We start from the raw sequence: 25,876 nt of genomic DNA, 5'->3' as shown, positions 1-25,876 counted from the left end.
TTAACACCAAAATGTTTTTATTGACCATTCCATGATGACACCCTACACCACAGTAGCATTGTTAATGAAATGCAAAATTGTGAGATACCAGAGAGTAAGCAATTCACCTTACTGTCTCATGTTATGGTGAGAATGGAAGACCCTTCAGCTAATAATGAGACCTGTAAAAAAGTTCCTTCTGGAAGGTTCCCTACGAAGTGACTGTCTTGAACCTAATAGTTACCCATTCTCTACCTCAGATTGGAATTGCTTTATTTGAAAACTGTATATTGCAGCGAGGGGTAGGTGGGAAGCACACTGGGGAGTAGATATCCCAGAATAAAATGAAAGGGTACTGCTCACAGCAGGGCAGAGTGTAATAAAGACCAAATGGCCATGCTTAGAGGTTTATCAAGCTCCTTCACTCAAAATTAAGCAGATGGCCTTCCTTTGCTTTCCACTGTTGATGAAGATGCAAGCTGGGAATGTGGTACATCTGTGACCATTTTGAGCACACCATATTTTATCATAAATACTAATTTTATTAAAAGTTTTCGTTTTCGGGCAGCCTGGGTGGCTCAGCAGTTTAGCACCGCCTTCAGTCCAGGACGTGATCCTGGAGACCCAGGATCGAGTCCCATGTCAACTCCCTGCATGGAGCCTGCTTCTCCCTCTGCCTGTGTCTCTGCCTCTCTCTCTCTCTCTCTCTGTGTCTCTCATGAATAAATAAAACCTTTAACAAAATTCATTTTCAACTCATTTTTTATCTTATGATCTTAAGAAAAAAGATTTGAGAGCGAGCAGGAGCATGTGTGTGAGCAAGGGTAGGAGAAGAGGGAGAGGGATAGAGAGTCTCAAGTAGACTCCCTGCTGAGACGCAGGGCTGGATCTCACAACCCTGAGATCATGACCCAAGCAGAAATCAAGAGTTGTTATGTTGAACGAACTGAGCCACCCAAGCACCCCTACCTTACAATCTTTTAATGCATAACCCAGCTATGAAGTGCTATCTCTGGCAGAAGAAGGAAGGAGGCCTGGAATTAGAGTTAAGGAAGCTCTAAGTTAGAGTCCCGACTCCTTAACAGTGAGCAAATCCCAGCCACTCCGTACCTACAAAATCAGTGGAGCTAACACTTTCCTCACAGAGCTGCTATGAGCATTCACCACACACGTGAAAGATCTGTAAACGTTGCATGAGTGATAGCTATTTCTGTTTACAGACAGTGGCCTGGAGATTTAGAATTTGAAAATATATGGTTTTAAGATGCTATCGAAAGGTATAAATATGGTATCAAGAGCCTAAAGTAACTGGAAAGTTCCATTCAAAACTCCAATACAAGGATGGGTTAAAACATGTTTTTCTTAGAACTGAGAGTCTATCATCATTTGAGAATTTCTCAATGGGTCTCAAGTCTTTGTTCATTTCTACAACTATCCTGGTCTCTCTACGGGGTCAAAAACATTCAGTAAATTTGCCTTTAAAAGCCCAATGTGTAATCTGTGTGTTTATTCTAAAATCAAAACAATCCCTAATGGAAATGCAAAGTGTTCAACATAAATTAATCAAGTGTTGGTTCCTTTACAAAAAACGGGCAGCCACCTTCTGGTAGAGAGCAGTGGTGACATGGAAAGGCTTCTTGAGAAGACATAATAACTGGGAGGTAGCTATCTAATGGGTAGCATTTCCAACAAGAATTTTAAATTCTCTCTTCCCTTCCCTGAATCTGTTCAGGAGAGAAAAATAAATAAATAACCAGTGACTATGAAAATATGCCTTTTATTCAAATAAATAATAAAGATTTAAGATTCCTGTCCTTGGGGTACTAGGATCAGAAAGCCAATTTCTTTGTTAGCAAAGGTGCTATAATTATAGAATTTGTTTATTTTAAAGAGAGAAATCTCTAAAACCCTACAGGGACCTCTGGGGCCGATACAAAGAGGCATGGATTACAATTTGGGCAAAAAAATAAAAATAAATAAATTAAATAAATAAATTTAAAAAAAGAAAAACAACAGCCTGGGTTTCTTTTAAATTTCTAGGTTGCCCTAAGTCATTTCCTTTGCAATCATAAAACAACCTTATAGAGATGAATGTCTTTTATTATGAAAATTGCTGTTGCATTACAGCCAACATTCCGAAACAGTATTTTAATAAACACGTCTTGATTATAAAGTAGAGCAGAAACCATGATCCTTTTTTAAAATTGATTAACATCTGCTGATGTCAACAAAATCTGGAGGACACTCCATATGCTCACCGTGGTGTGTAGGAGATGAGATGAGGAAGAGCACCTATGTTATTCAAAACAGCTACTAGTGTTACTTGTACAGTGTAAACCAACCATTTACAATAGGACATTAAAAAAAAAGGTAAAAAGCAAAACACTAAAATGTTGAGGTGTTACAATACTTTTGAGATGGAAAAGCCAAAGCTTATTTCCTTTCTCTTCCCTTCCGTGAGTTCAGTGCGAGGTACAGGGAAGAACCAGAACACTATATCAAAGATGGATGCAGTTCCTTGCTTCCATAGTTCCCAGAATTTAGTCCTGCTCCAAAATACAGCCCACATGCAAAAGCTCTTCAGGCTCACATTCACAGGCCTCGGAATACAGCGTTTGCGCACGGACCAATAGGGTTCCAGAGCAGCTCAGAGTCAGTGTTTGAATTCCAGTGTATTCACTCTGTAGCACTGAAAGGAATCCAAGAACAAAACTCCTATGTTCTTTCTAGGCAGGAGGCTGAAGACTCCATGTTTGGGGTTAGGGTATGGTAGTCACCGCATAGAACCTCTCCCATCATGAATACCCTGGTGGAAAAGCTTAGAAAAAGTTAAAACTGCAGTTTTAGAAGGTCCTCTTTCCCCTCCCTCAGCAAAGCAGCATGATGCACACATGACTGCGAGGAATTCAGGAAGGCAGAGTGTGGCTACTGTAGTTTCAAGTACAATCTGCTCTTTGCAAAGGGATCTGGGGTAACTGCAGGCAAACCCGAAACTCAAAAAAATTTATTAACTTCTTTAAGGTAAGAAGCTATACTGAGAACTCTCCTTACAACTTCATGTAGCTGGCATACTCTTTACTGTAGAAAGGGATGACCTTTTTCCAAACAGTAAATGTGGGATATTTGGGGGACTTAACATAGGCAAGGGATTGGTTTAATTGAATTCTATCTCCTTTTCAACCCTCCCTTTAAACCATAATGTCTTTTTTTTTCTGGGCTCAGGGCTATCATCATTAGTAAGGCTCAGAAATAACCACCAAAATAACACAACGTCCTAATTTCAACACCACTCTTTTTCTCCACTACAGGAAGACGCCAGATGGTGCTAAAACATCTTACAGATAATCCAGTTGTCAAGCTGTTATGCATCCTAGTTAAGCTTCTCACGCTGGATCTGGTAGTAACATGCCTGAAAAAAAGTTCAAAACAATTTAAAATTTACTTGGAAAGACATTACATAAACATAGCAATGCACAGGAGATTAAGAAAGGAAATCTCTGATTAATACTGATAGTTCTAACAAAATCAGTGAGTTGCTTTATTTTTTCCGTTTACTTCCAGTTCCCCTACTCAATGTCTATTTTGCTGTAATTAGTAGACAGAAAATTTTGCACACTCTCTTCTAATTCTAAAATAAACAAACTTCTTCCAAGTTTTTAAATATTCTTCACTAAGTAGAAATACCTTAATCGGCTAAGCCACTACTGAGTGGACATTTAGAATATGCTGAGCATTATAAAGGTACACAAACTGTAATCGGAATCATCTAGTATGTTTTAAGAAACTACAAATTAAGAGTTAACATCATTCTGGACCCAGTGAGTCAGAATTTCCAAGAACGAATTTTTAAGAAGCATTCCCAGATGATTCTGAATGTATCCAGGTTTGGAAGTTACTCACACTACAGAGAACACCTCAGCCAAACCATATATAATGTTTTCTTTAATTCCTTAGGATAAGTCTCCAGGAGTAGGGTTACTCAAACTCCAAGAACATTTTTGATGTTGTTGATATTGATGTTAACAACAATAGTTTTCCAAAAAGGTGACTACTATTTAATCCGTTATCAGCAATATGGGAATAATCCTGATTTCACCATACCAGGCACTGGGTATAATTTTAAAAGCTCTTCGCTATCAACTGGCTGGTTAGCTCAGTTGGTTAGAGCGTGGTGCTGATAAAAGCTCTTCGCTATTTTAGTAGGCACAAAATGGCATCTTGCTTAAATCTGCAGGACTATAATTTTCAGTGAGGTTGAGGATTTTCCTACATATATCCATTATTTCTCCCTTGGTAATATGTTGAGAGATACTCTTCATATAACAGAAATACTAAAAATGTAAGTCACTGGTGGCCAAGTTTTCCCCCAGTACCTCCACCCTTTTCCATCTATTTAATATAAAATGTTAATGGTTATTTCAGTTAAAAAGTTCAAACAACTAATCCAAGCCCGAAACCTGACATTAAACTCTAGATTTTTTTCTCATTTTAATTTGCCTTTCCTTCTCTCTTCCTTTCTTCTACACTTAAAAACCCCAAAGCATCTGTAATTTGCAATGCAAATGATTCTACCCTGATTTCATCCTCCTTCAAAATGGCTAATAAGCTATCCCAATACTTTAACCATTTATTAAGTAATTCCTCTCTTTTCCATTTTTGTGTTTGATGTTTTCATTTTCACATGTGAAATTTTTATTATAACACAACACGGCCTTTATGAGGACTATCCCTTCCGTTAGGGGTTACATCCATTCTTGTGACAGTTACATACTATCTTAATTATTATAATTTTGTAATATTTTACTAACTCGAAGAACGGGTCTATTCTCCCTTTTTTCCAGAAGTGTTTATGCCATTTTCTATTTGTTGTTCTTCCAATATACTTCAGAATTATTCTAAAATTCCAAGAAAAATCAAGTTGGAGAACTAAAATTACTTCCAATAATCCCTAGAGAGTACTCAAATTACAGAACCTCATTTGTCACATACTGGATACAGTAAATACATGGGGAAAGAAGAAGATGTAGTTCATATTCATTAAATACATATTGCCTTCTGTGTTTTACCTCATTTCCATTCAATAGTTTTAGTGTTGGATACTTTTTTTTGCCACTAAGAATCCTTTCTGCTTCTCTTCTAGAGTTATTAATATAGATGGTCTACCTTTATAACCATTTGTAACAATTTGAATGATCAATTTATAGGGAAGAGTAATTTGCTTTAGTATTCTGAAGAATAACTGATTCTACTTTTATTATTTTAAAGTATTAACAGTACATACTCTGAAGGCATTTAATGTTTACATTAAACCTCTGTATAAAGAAGACAATGGTTAATTATAGATTTATAATATGGTAAGTTAAGGACAGATTTTAAGATTAAAAAAAAAAAAAAGCCTAAATACGTACCTTTAAGGTGGTGAACATTATACCCTGTTCCCCATGCTGTAAATATGGATCCATTAGATCTTCAATGAGGTGTACCTCAGAGCCTAAATTCCTAATCCTGTCCCAATGAGAAAAAGAAACTGAGTTATTTCTGTTTATATGTTCATCTTCCTTCTGAATCTATGTGTGGGATAATAAAGAACAGCTCACCATAGTGGAATGGGTAAATAGAAACAGCTTTTTCTAGTGAGGGAGCATATTACTGTCATCAGTTCAGTAAAAGCACTTATTAAAATAATGAGTCTTAATAAAGTCTGAAAAGCTTGGTCACCTGGCCCGTAGCACCACATATAAGAAAACAGGAAACAAGTCATCCATGGACCACAGGAAGTCTTCCTGAAGTGATGCCAGGACACTCTGAGAGATCTCTTCAAAAGTCTGCTGGATGACCTTAAGTTTGTCTGACGGGGTAAATGTTGTGCTGTTGTTATTAAAAAAAAAGAAAAAGAAAAAGAAAAAAAAAAGAAGATAAGTCCTATAACTTTTCTTAATAGAACTGTTTAATATTAAATATTAATTGTTTGACAATAAACCCTCCTTAAGTCAGACACATCAGGCATAATGAGTTGCTAGAAGGGATGGCCACAGTAATCCCTTGGTTCTTTGAGAAAAGATGCCTCTAACTATCATAGTTTATATGGGAGAATTCACTAAATTATAGATTATCCCCCTTTAACCATGTAGGATCTTATTCTCCTAATATATGCTCTTAACTAATTTAGTTTGGTTAATTTCCATTTGGCTAAAGATGTGATTATATAGACATATTTCTGGGCAAGCTCTCCACCTCTTTTGAAAATACGATGGCCTTGGGGCGCCTGGGTGACTCAGCCAGTTAAGTGTCTGCCTTCGGCTCAGGTCATGATCTCAGGGTCCTGGGATCGAGCCCCGCATCATGCTCCCTCCTCGGTAGGGAGTCTGCTTCTCCCTCTCACTCTGCCCTACCCCCAACCCCTGCCCCAGCTCATGTTGTGTCTCTCTCTCTCTCTAATAAATAAAATCTTTTAAAAAAGAACAGAAAAGAAAATACAATGGCCTTGTAGCGTAAATGGTAAACCAAGTGTATCCAAAAAAGGCTGAATGTGACACCTTCTAGGAGTGAAGGGGGCTTAGGTAATGAGAAGATCTCATTAATATCTAAACAGACTAACTACTGCTTTGATTTATGTGATTTTTCAACAAATCAGAGATTACCTGATCTGCTGTAGACATTCTACAGCTGAGGCAAAACAAGCATCTTTTGTGGTTGGCAGAACCTACAAAAAGAATTTATGAAGGTCACCAAGAAAGTGGTCTTCTACAGTAACAGTAAAAAATACACAATACTGATGGCAGGGTGTGGTTCTCTGAGTAGCTCATACTCGGCTACTATTCTACCAAAGTAAAATGGAATTTTTTTGCTATCCCAAATACCCTACATCAAAGAAAGCATATTTGCTGAGGAAACTAAAATCTACTATACCTTTTTACTCTCTCCAAGGATTGACAAGGTCACTGGCCAAAATTTCCTACAATGGAATCCACACACTGTTAATACAAATTGTTACTTATGATAGATTAATCCCTATAAAAACAGTTGATGGCTGGCTATCTTGCCTTCCCTGTCCCCATTTAAAATAACTGTTCCACAGATGAAGTTCTAATAAATCTTCCAGAAGTCATTTAAGAGTTTCTATCATGTTCCTAAGGGTCCATCAATGTATATTACAATACCCCTATATATTACAGATTTCCAAATACTGGCCAAAGTCTTTCCTTCACTTAGTTTTATCTTATTTTTACTGTTACATTATTCCACTGAAAAAATTTACTTTCTGATTAAGGCTTGTTCACTTTTTTTTGACAGCACATATATAATTATTGGGGTGTTGGGGTGACCAGCTTTATCATGGCACCAGAAGGAAGCATAATGTGTTCCCTTGGAATAAGGAGACAAGGCTCTACAACAAAGGGCACATCTAAAACTTTCACATTAGAAATTACAGATACGGAGGAAAGAGAGAGAAGGGAAGGAAGAACATTGAAGACTAAATACAATTCATTTTTTGAAACTGTAAATACATGTATTTTGTTTTAAAGAGCTACAAAATATCAGATAGGATAGCTAATCTATATATATACAAACACACATTTTATACACTCAAAAATAAAACACATGTTCAGAAGAATAGCCAAGTTTTACACTCTACTCCAAAAATTCTCAACAACAAAGATTAAACATTGTGCTGAATAACAGATACACAAATAAGTGAATAAACTGCAAATCATATAGTCTATTAGATATTAAAACACTGAATTCTTGATAATGCTGTATTTTAAATTAAAACCATTTGATTTTACTCGTAACTATTGTACTTACCTCTGCACCCCAAGGAAGCCGAGAAGAGCAATATCTGGCTGCTTATTTAGTCGTAGAACACACTCCCAGTAAATGTCTTCCTCACGATCATTATCCAGGGCATAGAGCATAAACAGTGGTGGGTAGAGCCGAGGTAGTAGTACAGGAAGCAGTAACCCAGAACTTGTTACTACATAACTACAAAATATTGGAGAAGGAAAAACAGTCATATTAAAGTTGAATACAGAAGGGTAGCTGGGTGATTCAGTTGGTTAAGCACCTGCCTTTGGCTCAAGTCATAATCTCAGGGTCCTGGGATGGAGCCTCATGTCAGGCTCCCTGCTCAGCAGGGAGTTCGCTTCTCCCTCTCCCTCCGCCCCTCCCCACTGCTCACACTCTCTCTCTCTCTCTCTCTCTCTCTCTCTCTCTCATAAATAAAATCTTTTAAAATAAAAATAAAATCAAGTTGAATGAATCCTAGAAGTTGAAACAGAATCCTAGAGCTTCAGTTTCTAGAACTGAAAGTAAAGATGGGACATTTGAGTAAAAACACAGTTATGTTATAACAGGGGTGCCTGGGTGGCTCAGTCAGATATTCGGCTCAGGTCATGATCTCAAGGTTGTAAGATACTGCACTTAGCGGGGAGTCAGCTTAAGATTCTCTTCCTCCCCTCATACCCCCCCTCATGCTCTTTTGCGCTCTCTCTAAAAAAAAAAAAAAAAAGACAGTTATAGCATTATTCTACTTTTATATTTGGAGTAACATGAAGAACTTACCTATGGCCCCAGAGTTTTATCTTGGACCAACTGTGAATACTTTTCATTAACTCAAAATCTAACAGAAAACATAGTTGGTTTCCATTTTGAAAATTATTCTCTGTGGTTATTCTAGATGAGCATGATGTTACTTTGCTCAGCTGCCTTTGCATCCACTCATTTGTGACTGCACTTCCATGGGGTTTGGCTAATACAACTTAATACAACCTAAAAGGGACCTCAGAGATCACCTAGTCCAATTATATTATCTTAAAAATAAGGAAACTGAGATCTAAGAAAACTTTTCCCTAGGATTCTTTGGATAGGATCACCCACTCTCTTTCTTCACTATTTCTACCCAACTCCATTTACCCTGGCTCTGGTGATTCGGATCTGGAATCTGACTTCCCAGTGCAAAAGGATTTCCTTTCCGTTGGCAGAGGAGCAGAAAGAGGAATTGTGCTGCCCTCTTCAGGAAGCTCAGGAAATAAGAATCTAAGGAATAATATAAAATACAATTATACCTCTAGGAATGGCTAAAAAAGAGTAATAATGTATTTCTATTATTTCACCTATTTATATGAAATCAAACTTTATATCAATTAAACATTTTAGTTCCCTAAGATTCTTAAGTGATGCTTCTTACAGGATAAAATTAAGAGTGTAGCTAATGAATAATACCACTAAAAAATCTTCATGTGCTTTTTTTTCTGTCCAGATATTAAAGAGTGAGAAATTCTGATCCATATGTTTTTCTTACGGACAAATCTCATCTGAAGTCAATTTGTATTGACTTTTCAAGCACAGACCATTATTCTCACAGCATAAACAAATATTAGTTGGAAACTACTTAAATATTCAACACTAAGAAAAAATGAAAATCTAAATAATGTAAAATTTTAATTTAAAAAAAAATTAGGGGATCCCTGGGTGGCGCAGCGGTTTGGCGCCTGCCTTTGGCCCAGGGAGCGATCCTGGACACCCGGGATCGAATCCCATGTTGGGCTCCCGGTGCATGGAGCCTGCTTCTCCCTCTGCCTGTGTCTCTGCCCCCCTCTCTCTCTCTCTCTGTGTGACTATCATAAATAAATAAAAATTTAAAAAATAAATAAATAAATAAATAAAATTAAATTTAAAAAAATTAAAGTTGCTGGCTGTCTGGGTGGCTCCATTGGTTAAGTAGCAGACTCTTGGTTTCAGCTTCAGTCATGATCTCAGGGTCGTGAAATTGAGCCCCACCTCGGGCTCCACCCTGAGTGAGGAGTCTGCTTGTCTATCTCCCTTTCTCACTGCCCCTCTCCCTGCTCTCATTCTCTCTCTCAAATAAATAAATAAAGTCTTTTTAAAAAATTCAAGTTGCTAAAAATTTTTTCCCAATGATCAAGCTGTTAAGTTACTAGGGATTTTTTCCCTAGGTTTTGAATTTGCCCTAGATTTTATCTCTGACCTCTTATATGCAAACAAGTTTATTGTCCTCTTTATTTTTAGACACAAACCTTGACTCTTTAAAGGGGGTTTGCAATCTTCTCTAATTTTTGTAGACACCTTGCCCCTGCCTCTGCCCCTAATTTTATAGTTGGGAAAACTAGAAAGGTCAGAAAGAAAACTTATTATATTCATCTAACGAATATCAAGAGCTGGAACACTCCCAGCCAGTGGTCTTTTTAGTGGATTACACTGCCCTCTCAAAATCTGAGACATTTCTGAGTGCATCTATCAATTTTGAAGCTAATAATTTGAGGAAATTTTCTGGGACAAATTCATGAATTTTTGTATAATGATCTTATTAAAGTATTTACTTGGCTTAAGCTCAATGAAAGATCTTGAATTTCACAAATTCCAAATTTTCTACCTGAAATTCTCTTTCCAAAGAAGTTCTACTTGCTTGCTTTCTCACTTCTTTCAAAGTCTCTGCTCAGATATTACCTTATTATTATTAGTCAGGCCTCCTGAACCTTCTGTTTAAAATAGCAGCTTCTTATCTCCAGCCCTATCCTTTGTCACACTTACCATCAGCTGACATACTATATATTTTATTTAGTCTATCCTCACTAGAATGAAAGCCTGAGAATACACACAGTTCCTTGATGATTAATGATGTTAAGCATTCTTTCAGGTATCTGGTAGTCGTCTCTATCTCTTCTTTGGGTAGTTGTCTATTCTGGTCCTCTGTCCATTTTAAATCAGATTACTAGTGTTTTTTTTTTTTAATTTTGAATATATAAGTTCTTTATATATTTTGGTTATTAACTCCTTGTCAGATATATCATTTGCCAATACATTCTCCCACGTGATAGGTTGCCTTTTTGTTTTGTTGATGGTTTTCTTTGCTGTGTTTATTGCATAAAGTAAAAATCCACATGTTTTTGTTATTTAATCTACTTAAGAATCTGTGGCACAAAATCCTTTTCTTGATGAATAATTTCTGTGATTAAGAGGAATCTGAATGATTCTTCACAAAGTTGTAATCTCTAGATTCAGGATGAAGACACCCTAAGCATTAGTAATAAAGCAGTACTCCAGAGCTTGCAGACTTCAATGAGAAAGATCGCCTACCTCACCAGCTGGAAAATTCGCTTAAGGTAAGATTTAATCTCTTTCACAGCCTCCTGCAGTAGCCGGCGATTGGCTCCTACACCCACATATGTCATTCTATAAACTGCAACCAGTGTCTCCACAAGCCTGCCCAGGGGGTGCAGAGGAGTGTCACATGCCTGAACAGGAAGAGGATCAATGAAGTCAGTCAATGACTAACAGCAGAAACAACCAATAAATAATAAAACAATTTCATAAATGATAAATAATTTTAAAACTACAGGCGTCAACTTTTGGATCAGGAAAATTCAAATATTTATAGTTTTTCTTAAAGTGTTGAGTCCATCCAAATTATATTGAATAGGAGTTCCTAATATAAATCAAAGAATCCTTTTAGCATCTTGGGAAAATAGCTTTGGATACAGTGATAAATATAATTAAACTATAAACTTCATTAAAAAATAGGAGAGATTACCCTTGAGCAAACTGAATAATGATAGTTGGTTATGCTCTAATACAGTCCCTCTTCAGTTCCCTTGATTTCTCTTAATACTGCTTCCTGCAACCCCATGTCAATGCATATCATACTTTATAGCTAATACGATAGGGTTTGAAAGGAAGCAAAGAGTATAACCATGGGGCGAGGGCACCATGCTTTATTTATACAATCTCTAGTTTGCTAATTAATATTGCTAACAAAAAGCCATCTTAAACTTTGACCCTTGTTCTTAAGAATCCCCTTGAGCACTTTATAAAACTTAAAAAGTTCTATCATCATGATAGGGCAATATTCATGTGGAAATGTGCTTTAGTAGTCAGAGAATTAACCAAAGCAATGCTCTGAAAACAAAAATAAGATTAGAGTACCTACCAATAAGCTGTGAGCAAATATGAATGATATATTGTAGTAGCTGCATCATTAATTCACAAGACCATAGTAATTCTGACTCTACCTTTATTAAATATTTCTTGATGTCATCATATTTCTCTACCGAGAAAGCACCAACATGCTGAGGAATGAATTCCAAACTCTCTAGTGTCTGAGTCTGTGAACGACTTAATGTCTCTGGACTGTAACAAGACAAAAGAAAGCCCATGATGTATTTCCTATCAAGAAAGCAAGATAACTGTCATGTGCGCATGAAATACTGTTATCAAGTAAGGATGAAATGGAGTACCCAGCACAATGTTGGCCCAAATGAGCTCATAATTGGTAACTGACCTATTAGATTTTTTCTAACAGTCATCCCAATGCCATTTAATGTTAATTCATACCAACTAAAATTAATTAACAAAGATTTTGCTTCAATATCAACAATGGTGTAAGGAGATACTACAATGTTAGCCTGAAGAGAAAACTGGTGGCAGACTTGTTAGTGATGAGAAAAATGGAACAGAAGAGAATGGAAGCCAAAGGAAAAATGAAAACACACGAAAAGGGCAGAGGAAGAAGAGAAATGAGCTCAAATAAGGAGATAATGAGAACACTACAACCGATGGTGAGGTAAGCACATTTGTGGGTAAAGGGAAGCTTTGGATGAAAAGGCCATGATAAAACACATGCTTAGTAAGCAACAGATATTTTTCGCATTGTTATTAGATTATAACCAATTAGCAATGGTACACAATTGTTATTATTACATTATGGTAGATAAATAAGACCCCTGTGGTTGCAACATGTCTTATTATATAAAAGTTCATTGACTCCCATTTCTTGGAAAACACCCAACAGTTAACCAAGATTAACTAAAGGACCAAAGTCTCCATATTTAAACTGAAAGGCTCTATCAGTGAAGGCTGCCCATCTGCATCACACACAAGGGAAAGTCCATAGCTTTAAACAATCCTAGGAGTTTCCCTTTCTTCTACTAAGAGAAAGGCTGTAAGGTAAAAATCATGAACTTCATGAATGAAACATGATAATTCCTGTTTATCCTAAATATAGGGGGAAGAAAAACAAACAAACTTCTTTCTATACAGCAGGGATTATCAGGTTCTTTGGGTCCAAATGCCAAGCAATGCTTGTGGGAGTTACTGGTCAAATTAAAGAATAAATAAATAAGCAGAAAAATAGAGAAGAGTAAAGAACAGGGGAAAAAATAAAGAAAAAGAAAAAAGGAAACGAAGAGGTACATCTGTAATTTTTCTTTCAGTACTTCAAAATTGTTGTACCACTTCCTTTTGGTCTCCAGAGGATGCTGATGACAAATATGCAAGCAGTTGAGTCTCCAGAGGATGCTGATGACAAATATGCAAGCAGTTGAAGGGCAGTTTCCCTCTATGTAATGCCTCTTTTTTCTTTAGTTGCTTTCCAGATTTTGTCTTTCAATTTGACTATGAGGTGTTTGTACACAGGTATCTTTTTTTCAGGATGCAGTCTGCTCAGTTTCTTGAATCTGCACATTTGTCTTTTACCACATTTGGCAAGCTTTCAACCATTATTTCTTCAAATACTTTTTTTATCCCCATAATTTTTCTCCTCTCCTTCTGGGATTCCAAGGACACAAATATTAAACTCTCAGGTCCTTAGAGTTCTGTTCCTTTATTTTCTCCCCATGTATTTTCTTATTATTATTCAGTTTAATAACGCCTATTACTCTATTCTCAAGTTCACTGACTCTTCTGCTGTCTGCTTATTCTGTTACTGAGCTCACCCAGTGATTTTATTTTGGTTATTAGATTTCTTAATTCTAAAATTTTGATTTGGATCTTCTTTACAACTTTTTTCTTTGCTGATACTTTCAATTTTAATAGTTGTTCCAAGGGTGTTTGTGATTGCTCATTTGAGCATTTTTATAATAGCTCCTTTAAAATTCTTGTCAAAAATTTAAAATTTATGCTGGGAAGTCATTGGTATCTATTAATTGTCTTTCACAAAATGAGTTGGTGGTTCTTTGATTGCCAAGTAATTTAGGTTTATATTCTGGACATTTTTTAGTATTATGACACTTTGGGTCTTGTTTATATCCTATGAAGAATATTGATAGGCTAGGGGAAAGGAGGGAAAAAATAAAATAAGACAAAATCAGAGGGCAGCCTGGGTGGCTCAGTGGTTTAGCACCACCTTCGGCCCAGGGCATCGAGTCCTGGAGACCTGGGATCGAGTCCCATGTTGGGCTCCCTGCATGGAGCCTGCTTCTCCTTCTGCCTGTGTCTCTGCCTCTCTCTCTGTTTCTCATGAATAAAGAAATAAAATCTTAAAAAAAAAAAAAAAGAAAGACAAAATCAGAGAGGGAGACACACATACCATAAGAGACTCTTAACTACAAGGAACAAACTGAGGATTGCTAGAGGAGGGGTGTGTGGGGCAGTGGGGTAACTGAATGATGGGCACTAAGGAGGGCACATGATGTGATGTAATGAGCACTGGGTGTTACATGCAACTGATGAATCCCTGAACTCTAAATCTGAAACTAATAATACACTATATGTTAATTGAATTAAAAGAAAAAAAACATTGACAGGCATAGCAGAGTAAACATCTGCTTCCTAAAAGTTCCCTATAGTGATATGAAATATTCCTTAACTAATAAGGGTATTTTGCTGTCCACAGAGTAGGCTAACAATGTGATTTATTCTCAATATCTGCTTTCCTTCTGGGACTGTGGAATTCTGGTAGTTGCTAAGCACAGAGTGTCTATGTGACCAGCCCTCAATAAAAAACATAGTCCCTTATCGGCTTCCCTGGGCAGAAAGATTGTATATGTGTGGCTGTATTTTACTGCTGGGGGGATAGTGTGCTCTGTGGGACCCCTCACAGATAAGGAAAAAGTACGGGAAGCTTGCACATGAATTCCTCCAGACTCTGCCTGTGTCTTCTCTTATGCCCTGGCTGTAGATCCTCACTGTGTTGCTGTAGTAACTCTTATCTGGATGACTTTGAGTCTTGTGAGTCCCTCTAGCGGAAAACTGAACATGTCGGCACTCTCGGGAGCCTCTGAAATGGCTGATATTTGTTTCAGCTTTCTGTGGGCTGTGGTTTCAATGTCTGTTCACTTTGCAAAACCTTTGCAGTCCTATTTAGGTCTGTCTGTGAGCAGATCCCTCAGTGGTCGGTCTGGGACCTGAGTGGAAGTCAACCTATTAGCTCAGTCCTCAAAGTGTTAGGTTAGATATGCTAATTAGGACCAAACCCACACATGTGCAAGTCTAGGCTGAGCCCAGGGGTTCATAATAAACCTTACATGGCTGTTTTCTAGAGTTCTTCTCTATTACCTCCCCTTGCATTTCCTGGATCCCCTGTTAGATCCTCAGGTCAGAAACTGTCCACTTCTGTGAACATGTCACATGGAGGGGTGGGAGGATAGAGAGGCTAAAAAAGCAATGGGGTTTGGCTATGACAACCTAAAGATCCAAGACAGAAAGGAGTTTCCACTCCTCCAGGAGTTTTTCCTGTTCCTGGCTGCTCTAGCAAATGCCACTGTCACCCCTGCTACAGAAGTACCTGGAGGCTGGAACATGAGAAAATGAAGGAAAACAAGAGAAAGAACACAGTGTATCTCCTCTACTCTATCTGAGCTTCAAGAGTCTCTTTTTTGCATCTTGAGCCAGAAGCAGAGGGTTATTCCTGAAGCTCTATTTACCACAGTGCTGACTTCAAGGTTTTAGATTATACTGAATTTAGGCTGAGTTAAAAAGTTAAAAAACTCACTACGGAAAAAACAACTCATAACTGGTCTGATGATACTCTGAATTCAGGTGTTCTTCCTCAATACTCTAGCTGGTATTTTCTTTGCAGAACAGCTGTTCATATATTCTCCCTGGATTTTATAGTTGAGTTCAGTAGAAGATAAAGGGAGGCATACTTTACCCATATTACCCAGAAACAGAAGTACATCATGACTTTTAAACTCTATTTTTAAGTTAAATGCGGCAAGCCTTGACTACTTCTCAAGTTTTAACTTCCTATAATACTCTGCCCTACGCTAGGCAGGCATTCACCCACCTGTCTCTGTGTTGGCGCCGATTGGTGGTCAGGGCCACAGCAATATTGTCCCATGCTTTCCAAACTTCCCCTTGGCCTGGGTTCTCACAGCCCAGTTGATGCCAACATTCATCAAATACTGCTTTCCACTTTTCATCAGCAGACACTGCCAGGTTTCCCAGCTTCCTGCTAATGAAGTCACATTAAGCTTTTATTAATCACTTCTTTTGTGCAAAAATCTTGAAGAACAGAAACTTTCTATTATACAACTAGGAATGGTTCTGTAACAAAACTGCCTAGGCTGGCAATGGTTCTATTTTATAAACACTGAATGAAAACTTTAAAGAACTGACTTTTAGCTACTTAATGTTGATCAGATACTAAAGTGTAAAAATGGTTAAGTATGAGGCACATTAGAATTGACTGCTTTCTACATTTTCACACAATTGATTTTGTAAAATTGATTCCTGTTAAAACAAGGACTTCCTGTACTTTGCACATCTCATAATAAGTATAAAATGCATTATATACTGGGTTCTAAAAATATATCAAGCATCCAACAGAATAAAGAATTGGAGAAGCTACCAAAATACAAAGCAAAACTAATGCTGGAATCAATAAAGGAAAATAGATATATGCCAAAAACATGGAGGAAGAACATGATACACTTAGAGATACAGATTTTGTTTTCTTCTCCACATATGTAGAGTATACACTTCTCCGTGTGTGTGTGTGCTTGGTCTTTACTTCTCAAAATCAAGTTGTATAGGGATTCCATTTAAGAATGCTCTCTTTCAATCAATTTGGATATCTGCATCACTAACCGTAAAATTACACTCCCACATAGAACTTTTATTTTAAACATCTATGATCTGAGGCTATAACCAAGAGAATAGGTTTAGCTATCTATAATAGCATCAGTTGGCAATACGAGGAAGTTACACTTTGTTAAAATATGACTTTAAAAATTTCTTCTGCATTAAAAAAATTGTTCCGTATTTAAAATATTAATCAGCTTTGATAAAAGCAAGACAGCTCAAAACATTTAATAATTAATCCACAATTAACACAGGTTACTCACAAAACTTTGGGTCTGTCTTTATCACTCTCATACAGACTAGGCTTGAAGTAGGTTCCTGTGATTTTTATACCAGATCCCCATTCTCCACTAAAATAACCTTCAATGTAATCTCCATTTGGCATAGTCAGTGTTCCCTAGGTAAAGTTAAAGAAAATGTCAAATTTAGAGGAAGTATTTCCAATTTAAAAATCAAAAGAAAAAAGCACCAAATGATTAATATTTTCCCATTTTAACTCTTTACCAGTCCCCAATTCTCTAAAAAAAGAAAAAAAAGTGTACATGCATGTGAAAAAAGATTGAATAAAAATAATCCATAGATAAAAGAAAAAAATAACTGAAAAAATATTATCAACTGAATGAAATGAACACACAACTTATCCAAATTTATCCAATTTAGTGCCCAGAGACAAATTTATAACTATAAATGTCTATATTAGAAAATAAGAAAGCCCTCAAATCAGTAATCTAAAATTCTTCCTTACAAAATTAGAAAACGAGGAGCAAATAAACCCAAATCAAGAAGGAAGAAGATAATAAACATCAGAAGAAATCAGTGAGATTTTAAAACAGAAAAATCAACGAAACCAAAAACTGCCTCTGAAAAGATACACAAAATTGTTATTTAACTAGATTAATCAAGAAAAAAAGGAGATATAAAATTATAAAATAAAAAATGAAACGGAATATTAATCTTTTTTAATAGATTTTATTTATTTATTCATGAGAGACAAAGAGAGAGAGAGAGAGAGAGAGAGAGGGGCAGAGTCACGGACAGAGGGAGAAGCAGGATCCATGCAGGGAGCCCAACGTGGGACTTGATCCCAGATCTCCAGGATCAGGCCCTGGGTTGAAGGCGGTGCTAAACCGCTGAGCCACCCGGGCTGCCCGGAATATTAGAGTAATCTTAAAGAAATTTAAAAGGTCAAGGGAATACTAAGAGAACATTATACCAACAAATCTGATAACTTCAATACAACAAAAAAATTCCTAGAAAGAACCAAGTTATCAAACTGACTTGAGAAGAAATGAAATCTCAATACAAGGAAATTAAATTAAAAACTAAAAATAGGGGCGCCTGGATGACTCTGTTGGTTAAGCGTCTGCCTTCAGCTCAAGTAATGATCCCAGAGTCCTGAGACAGAGCCCTGCATTGGGTTCTCTGCTCAGCAGGGAGCCTGCTTCTTCTCCCTCTCCCTCTGCCTGCCACTCTGCCTACTTGTGCTCTGTCAAATAAATAAATAAATCTTAAAAAAAAAAAAAAAAAGAAATCTTAAGAAATACACACACACACCCCATACCAAACCCCTAGCAGAATAAATGAGTTCAGTAAGGTTTCAGGATACAAGAACAAAACACATAAATCAATTGTATTTTTATATAATTGCAATGAACAATCCAAAAATTAAAATTAAAAAAAATTCTCTTTACAATAGCATTAAAAAGAACGCTTAGGAACAAATTTAACCAAACCTATGCAAGAGATACACACTGAAAACTATAAACGTTGTTGACAGAAATTAAAGAAGATCTAAATAAATGGAGATATGTTCCATGTTCATGGATTGGAAGATTCAGGATTATTAAAAATGGCATTTCTCCCCAAATTGATCTATAAATTCAACACAATTCCTATCAAAACCTTAGTAGGCTTTTTGCAAATATTAACAAACCAGTCCTAAAATTTATATGAATAGCCAAAATATTTTTAAAAATAACAAAACTGGAAGACTTACACTTTCTGATTTCACAACTTAATAGAAATCTATAGTAATCAAAACAGTGTGGTACTGGCATAGGAGAGACAAGTAGATCACTAGAATACAATTCAGTAGTCAAAAAAAATCACATTTTATGGTGAATTAATTTTAAAAAAGGTGTCAAGAAAATTCAATGGGAAAAGTTGCTCAGGCAATTGGATACCCACATGCAAAACGATCAGTTCAGATTTTTAACCCATACCATATACAAAAGTACCTCAAACTGGGGACGCCTGGGTGGCTCAGTAGTTCAGCGTCTGCCTTCAGCTCAGGGTGTGGTCCTGGAGTCCTGGGATTGAGTCCCACATCAGGCCTCCTGAATGGAGCCTGCTTCTCCCTCTGCCTATGTCTCTGACTCTCTCTCATGTGTCTCTCATGAATAAATAAATAAAATCTTTAAAACAAAAGTACCTCAAAATGAATCACATAACTAAAAATAAGAGCTAAAATTATAAAACTTTTAGAAGAAAAAAATTTTCTAAAAGATTTTATTTACTTGAGAGAGCGTGCACATGTGCACACACAAGCAGAGGGAGGGGCAGAGGGAGAGAGAGACTTTCTAGCAGACTCTGCGCTGATCATGAAGCCTAACATGAGGCTCAACCTCATTACCCTGAGATCATGACCTGAGCCAAAACACAAGAGTCCAATGCTTAATCGACTGAGCCACTCAGGTACCCCAAGAAGAAAATCTTAACAACCTTGAGTTAGGCAAAGATTTTTTAGATATGACATCAAAAGGCTGATTCATAAAAATATTTCTGATGTACTGGACTTTGTTAAAAAGCTTTGGGCTTCAAAAAGCACTAATAGGAAAATAGAATGAGAAGCCACAGACTGCAAGAAAGTATTTGTGAATCCTAGATCTGATATAGGACTTATATCCAGAATATATAAAGAACCCTTACAAAGAACCCTTATAAAGAACCCTTTATAGTCTTATAGTAAGACTATAAATAAGCAAATTCTTAAAATGTCAAAATATTTGAAGAGGTGCTTTACCAAAGAAAATCTAGGAATCATTAATTCTTATTATGAAAATATGCTGTGTAATTAGGAAAATGTAAATTAAAACCATGAGATATCATTTCACACTTACTAGAATGACAAAAAGAAAAAACCAGAAAATAAAAAATATACTGGCAAAGTTTTAAAGAAATTAGATTGCTCATACATTGATGATAATGTAAAATGATATAGCCACTCTGGTGAACAGTTGGTAGTTTCTTGATATGTTAAATATCAATTTACCATATAACCCAGCAATTGCACTCCTAAATACTTCCCCAAGAGAAATGAAAACATATGTTCACACAGAAAGTTGTATTCCAATGTTTACAGCAGTATTAATCATAATAGTCTGAAGTCAGAAATAATACCATGCTCATCAACTGGTGAAGGGATAAACCAAATGTGGTTTTAGGATACTATTCAGCAATCAGAAGGAATGAAGTGCTACATAGGCCAAAATATGGGAAAATCTCAAAAACATTAAAGTGTAGGAAACCCCAGAGAAGCCTACATATTATATGATTCCATTTATAAGAAAGAACCTGAAAAGGCAAATCTACAGAGTTATGAAGTCCATTAGAGGTTGTCAGGGCCTAGTGGTAAAAAAGGGGAGTGACTGCAAATGCTCAAGAGATGGTGACAAATCTTCTGGATGATGTGAAAGATCTAAAATTGGATTGTGGTGATGGTGTACAACTCTTTATATTTACTAAATGTCACTGAAATGTACTCATAAAACAGGTGAATTTTATGATAAGGTAGCTTTTTTTTTAAAGGTCAAGAAAAAGTTAGTAGATTGTATTAGAGGAAGAAGAAAGTTAGTTTCCAACCTTTCCACTAAGAGTCCAGTCATCTGAAAATTCTCCCTCATATATAGTATCATCTTCAGAAAGTAAAACACCATTTCCCTATGTGAAGAAACAAAATAAAAATCACAAAAGATAAAATGCAAAGCAACTTAAAAGATGTACAGCAATATTCACTCAAAGCCTTACATAATCTTAAAACACAAAATAGTACTAAGAAGGTAGAACATTAATAAAATGATCATTTAAAAGTAAGACCATGGGAGTTTAAAAAAGTCACTAGTAACTACATGCAAATTATTCTGCTCACCATCATTTTATTAAGGTGAAAGTTGCCTTCATAGTATAATCCAAATTGGGTAACTACCACACCATTCCCTTGACATACGTCATCTTGCCACATTCCCATATACTTTTCCCCTCTGTACAGAAATAGGGAAGAAATGAAATGAAAAACTGAGAAGGATGAGATAGAAAAAGACAATTATAACATGGGAGATTCCAAGCATCACTCATAGGTTAGTATCTGTTCCATTTTTCTGATTAAAATAATTAACTCTGTCTCCTCAAACACGGAGCAATGTGGTAGCAAAAGACATCTGAATACAGAGTAGTAGTAATGTTCTCTCAGGAATTTAATAATACAGACTACCTGACATAGGTCTGTATATACATATTCCATGTATGTCCTTGGTAACTGAAAAAAGGAATGCCAATAATTCAACTCTATAACTTCATTTTAAATGTAATAGGTAGACTCAAATCTATGCATATTTTTTTCTTACCCCAAAATTTACTAACTTAAAAAAAAAAACAAAGGTTTATCATATGAAGTCTCACTCTTCACAAACTCAAATTTAGAGAACTCTTACTAATCTCCACTAAAAGAAAATAAAGTATAAACTGCTTATTAAATAATCATGGAGTTTCGTAATAACATCTGAATATATGAATTTTAAAATCCCACATTATGAAAATAACATGAAGGGGAAAAAAGTATATATTAAGTTCGAAAGCAAATCAGGCTAAATCAAACATGGAGGCAAAAGAAATATATTCATCCCCAAGGTTTAGTTAATTGAATTTAAGCTTGACTCCCAGGTTGCTGGCATGGTAACAAGTCCCTGACCTAACTGAAAGACCTAAGCAGAAAGGTATTTAGATACTATCCTATGACCCCAAAACGGAATTTCCACTGGCTCTCTCTGATCTTTTATACTCCTATTATCTACAGATTATTTTAAAAGTTCTTCTTTTCATAATAGATTTGGTAACCTCTAAAACACTAAAAGCTTTGTACATGTAGAGCTTTAAGGAAAATGGTACCAATGTTAATTTTGAAAGATCCTGATCTTATAAGAAATAATCTGTTATTTGGTTAATAAGCAAATGGATAAAATGATGCCATACTATGTCTTCTTATTAAAAAATTTCTCAATACTAAGTAAGATGCCTCGCCTTCATAAAAACATTGTAGTTATTGGAGAAGTATAGGAACCTTGTCCTCTCACACTCAACTTTGAGATTAGAAGAATACTGTACCTAGTGATATCATCAAAGACACCATATCCTGCTTTCTTATCCATTACCCACTGGCCAATGAACATACTGGGAGAAGAGGAAGTTAATTTTCCGCTTCGAAGGAGACCATGACCATGACGCATGTTATCTTGAAAACAGCCTTCAAACACTTCACCAGAGGCATAACTGTGGTTACAAAGAATGAAGACCACACACACATTAAATTCTGATGCTCACTTTTACAAAGTTCAAAAAATTCAAAATTATACTCATGTCTCACCGGTAGCTATAATTATTTATTTATATGATTATTTTTCACCAATAAAAATTTTTCATATTTGAGTGAAAGAAGCTTAAAAATTAAAGACATCATGGATAGTATTCTGTGTTAACATGTGGAAAAATGTGTAATAATCCCTCATGGGAAAATGAAAAAATGAGTAATCTCTGAAAGATAGGTTTTATCCATACTGTTTAACAAATAGAAGTTTATAAGAAAGACATTTAGCAGATTCTATAAGAAAGCTATGGTTTCTAAGGTTTGTATAGTTTTGTTGAAAACTAAATAATAACCTAATACTTTCATCTTGTGATAGGTAAAAGTTACCTTTATAAGAAGACTTTCTATACAGTTTTAGTCATAAAGGGAGTAAGTTAAATTTACTTGCTCCTTGAAAATTTTGATTACACAAACATTTAAGTTTATGTGATTCTTTGAAAAAGCAATGGCAGTCCAACAACCTTTCCAATGTTATTACCTATAGACTCCTTGACCGCACATTTTTCCTTCTTTCCAATGGCCTACATAATGGTCTTCTTTGTTCAATGCTTTGTTTGGGATTCTGTATTCTCCATATCTACCAAGGAGAATAAAAGACATGAGAAGACGCATTCTGGACATATTCACCTTTCCTATAGTAAAGTAGTAAAGTAAATGTATATGCACTTATAAACATTTTAACAAGGAGAACAGAAAAAGATTACCTATGGAGGAAAGGGGCACATGGGGTCTTGGTTTCAACTGTATCTATTACCTAAGCTATCAGGTAAATTTAGAGCAGTGGGGCCTCAATCTCACTTCACAGCAATTACATGTTTCACCCCAACTTCAATGAAAAACAGAAAACTTGTGCCCTAAGCCTCTCTGCTACTAATTAGCCACATCACCTTGGATAAGTGCCAGTACCCAGCTCTCTCATCCATGTATGGCAGGGTAATAAATGAGATTATCTAAAGTCTCCTCTCATTCTAAAATTCCATTAAAAGGAGATTAAAAGACATCATAAAAATTTACATCATCACATACACAAATCATCTATCAAATTTATATAATAATTTTCATATAGTAAAATAAATTACTTCTCTAAAATGACACAAAATACTTCGTTGGTGTAAGTTTATCATGCAAATATTTTTACAGTATTAGAAAACATGACACCTTTATACAAAAGTAACGTCACTTGAGTACCATTAGGATAATATATTGTCTAGAAGAATTCTCCTTTAGCATATCACAGAAATTAAAGATGACTTAACACTACTGAAAGGAAAATTTTTCTATGTCCTTTGTGTAAAAGGACACTATTATCTCACCAGTTCACCATCAATATTACCCCAGGTTCTTCACCACTGAGAAATGGAAAGAAAACAGTCCCATTTTAACATACAGAAGGGCTGTGTCACTTGAGGTCACAAGGTTATCAAGGTAAAAGATTCACTCTAGGTAAACCAGGGCTGCATCCTACATTCCCAACCCTCTTCATGATCACACACCTGCACTGCAAGCCCTAGTACACTGCATGCATTTCTAAAAAACAAAACAAAAATCTGTTTGTTTGGAAAATAACTCTCAATACATAATAATGTCATCAGGGGCTAAAGCTGAGTTTACTCTTATGTTTTACACAATCTTCTTACCCATCTTCCAAGCCATTCCTGAACATGCCAGAATACATCTTTCCATCAGGCCATTTCAAAACCCCTCTGGAATGCATAAGCAAAAAAATAATACAGATCAATGAATGTTTCAGATAACCAATACTTTTTCAGTATTGAATCAGATCCCACACATAAATTTTAAACATTTTCACCTGCCATGAGGCTTCCCTGAAAGCCAGCGTCCATCATAGGTTGCATCTTTTAGGCGAGGATCCTTATAGAAAGTATACTTGGCACTGCGTGAAATGGGTGGTTCCTGCCTCTGAATACTGCTGCCACTTCCATAAGGTGGAAGATCAGCTGTCCCCCTCAAAGCCTGATCCACAGCTTGGCTTATAGCCCGAAGCCACTTAGTCTAGGAACAAAAAGTAAATGTCAATAAGCCTAAGGCAACAACTCATCAAGCACTGCTTTAAATCCTGATAGCTTTCCTTGCTGTGAATAATTTTTCTGTCTCCTAATGCTTTTCTTATTGACTAAGGCTGACTGGCTCTTGGAATTCCCTTCTGTACGTTTAAAACTATATCACATTTTAAAAAAACAAACCAAATCCATAGTCTTGGTTTAATACTTACCAGACATAATTATGGATCATTAGCCAAGCAAAAACAATTTTTATCTTTTCTTTCCTAGCATAAGAGATATGAGTAGCCAGGCCAAAAAAATAAATATATATATATATCATAATGGACTAACCTTTTCCTGGGGTGTTGATGAAATGAGAGTGAACTGCTCCTCAGGTGTAGTTATCTTTAAGCCATTCCTAAAACAGTCACAGAATAAATATCAGTAGGTATGACAACATGTCATTATAGTATCACTCCTCAAATATGAAAAGTAACTTGTTTACTTCAAGAGGAGCAGAAGTCAATTAATTATAAATGTAGACATGTTCTAGGTTTGGTTCTCAGAGTAGGAGACAGAAAGGACACAGAGTTTCTTTGCTCTGTGTTGAATAATGTGGATGTGAGCAATGAAGAAGCCCTCCACCACTTATCATGATCAGCCATGATCTTCACAACAGTCCATTTTACTATCTATAGGCTGTGAAGATGAGCCTCATTATGCAGAATGGGGAGATCTCCTGAGCTTTTTTTCACATCTAAGGAAACTACCTACGTAGCACAGGGAGAAAATTAGTGTGAGGGTCAGGGAAGGGGGACACACTTACACACCACCAGCTTCTTCAGAAAGTGGCTCTGCCCATAGTGTGGCCAAAGGGAAAACATGATGTGTGGAGAACTGAAAGAAAGAACGTGAAGACACATCTGAGAAAGCTCATGTAGGCCCTAGGGTCTCTACTACAATATATAACCCCTTTCAAATGGTTAAGTCCACATGGGTGCCACCATCTCAATCACACAGTCCCCATAACATAGCTAATCCCAGTGGGTCTTGCCATCTCTGCTACGAGAACCCTTCACATGGCTCATATTCACTTTCAATCTGGAAACCAGAAAAGCTCCCTGAAATTTGATCCATACCACAAATGTAAACTAAACATTCTCTTTTATTTAATAATTTTGGCAAAATCACAATATTTTTAACATAAACTAATGGTTTAATTAACTAAGTAAAGGTTAGAAATCTGGCATACCTGGGCATGGACCAGGGCATCATTAAAGAGAATGAACCAATTCACAGAAAACCTCCCAGCATGCTGCAGAGATAGGGCCCGGTTACTGCTTTCACAGAGCAGTCGACGCTCTGGCTTCCTTAAGGAATCCTAGAATTGAAAACAGATACATAACTGAACCATGAGAATTATCTTAACATGCAAAGA

At 36.2% G+C, this 25,876-nt stretch overlaps 1 protein-coding gene across 3 annotated transcripts in view; it reads right to left on the bottom strand.

The window, feature by feature from the left end:
* Positions 1 to 2,058: 2,058 nt before the first annotated feature.
* The window catches only part of ALS2 (alsin Rho guanine nucleotide exchange factor ALS2), a 70,787-nt gene continuing 46,969 nt past the window's right edge, over positions 2,059 to 25,876 (bottom strand). For 2 of the 3 annotated variants that reach the window (XM_077885374.1, XM_077885375.1), the window contains exons 15-34: positions 25,691 to 25,819; positions 25,265 to 25,335; positions 24,790 to 24,856; positions 24,246 to 24,448; positions 24,073 to 24,138; positions 22,914 to 23,012; positions 22,177 to 22,341; positions 20,945 to 21,056; positions 20,659 to 20,736; positions 17,061 to 17,194; positions 16,001 to 16,168; positions 12,009 to 12,126; positions 11,077 to 11,234; positions 8,893 to 9,015; positions 7,786 to 7,962; positions 6,889 to 6,934; positions 6,621 to 6,682; positions 5,698 to 5,847; positions 5,388 to 5,484; positions 2,059 to 3,388 (exon numbers count right to left, since the gene is read on the bottom strand). In XM_077885374.1, the coding sequence (XP_077741500.1) occupies positions 3,350 to 3,388; positions 5,388 to 5,484; positions 5,698 to 5,847; positions 6,621 to 6,682; positions 6,889 to 6,934; positions 7,786 to 7,962; positions 8,893 to 9,015; positions 11,077 to 11,234; positions 12,009 to 12,126; positions 16,001 to 16,168; positions 17,061 to 17,194; positions 20,659 to 20,736; positions 20,945 to 21,056; positions 22,177 to 22,341; positions 22,914 to 23,012; positions 24,073 to 24,138; positions 24,246 to 24,448; positions 24,790 to 24,856; positions 25,265 to 25,335; positions 25,691 to 25,819 (2,262 nt within the window). In that variant the 3' untranslated portion in view covers positions 2,059 to 3,349. The remainder of the gene's footprint in view (positions 3,389 to 5,387; positions 5,485 to 5,697; positions 5,848 to 6,620; positions 6,683 to 6,888; positions 6,935 to 7,785; positions 7,963 to 8,892; positions 9,016 to 11,076; positions 11,235 to 12,008; positions 12,127 to 16,000; positions 16,169 to 17,060; positions 17,195 to 20,658; positions 20,737 to 20,944; positions 21,057 to 22,176; positions 22,342 to 22,913; positions 23,013 to 24,072; positions 24,139 to 24,245; positions 24,449 to 24,789; positions 24,857 to 25,264; positions 25,336 to 25,690; positions 25,820 to 25,876) is intronic. The other variant, XM_077885376.1, reaches the window with a different exon arrangement.

This window comes from Canis aureus, chromosome 36, assembly GCF_053574225.1.
Source record: "Canis aureus isolate CA01 chromosome 36, VMU_Caureus_v.1.0, whole genome shotgun sequence".
Taxonomy (NCBI): Eukaryota; Metazoa; Chordata; class Mammalia; order Carnivora; family Canidae; genus Canis; species Canis aureus.
This window is presented reverse-complemented; position numbering and strand designations above follow the sequence as displayed.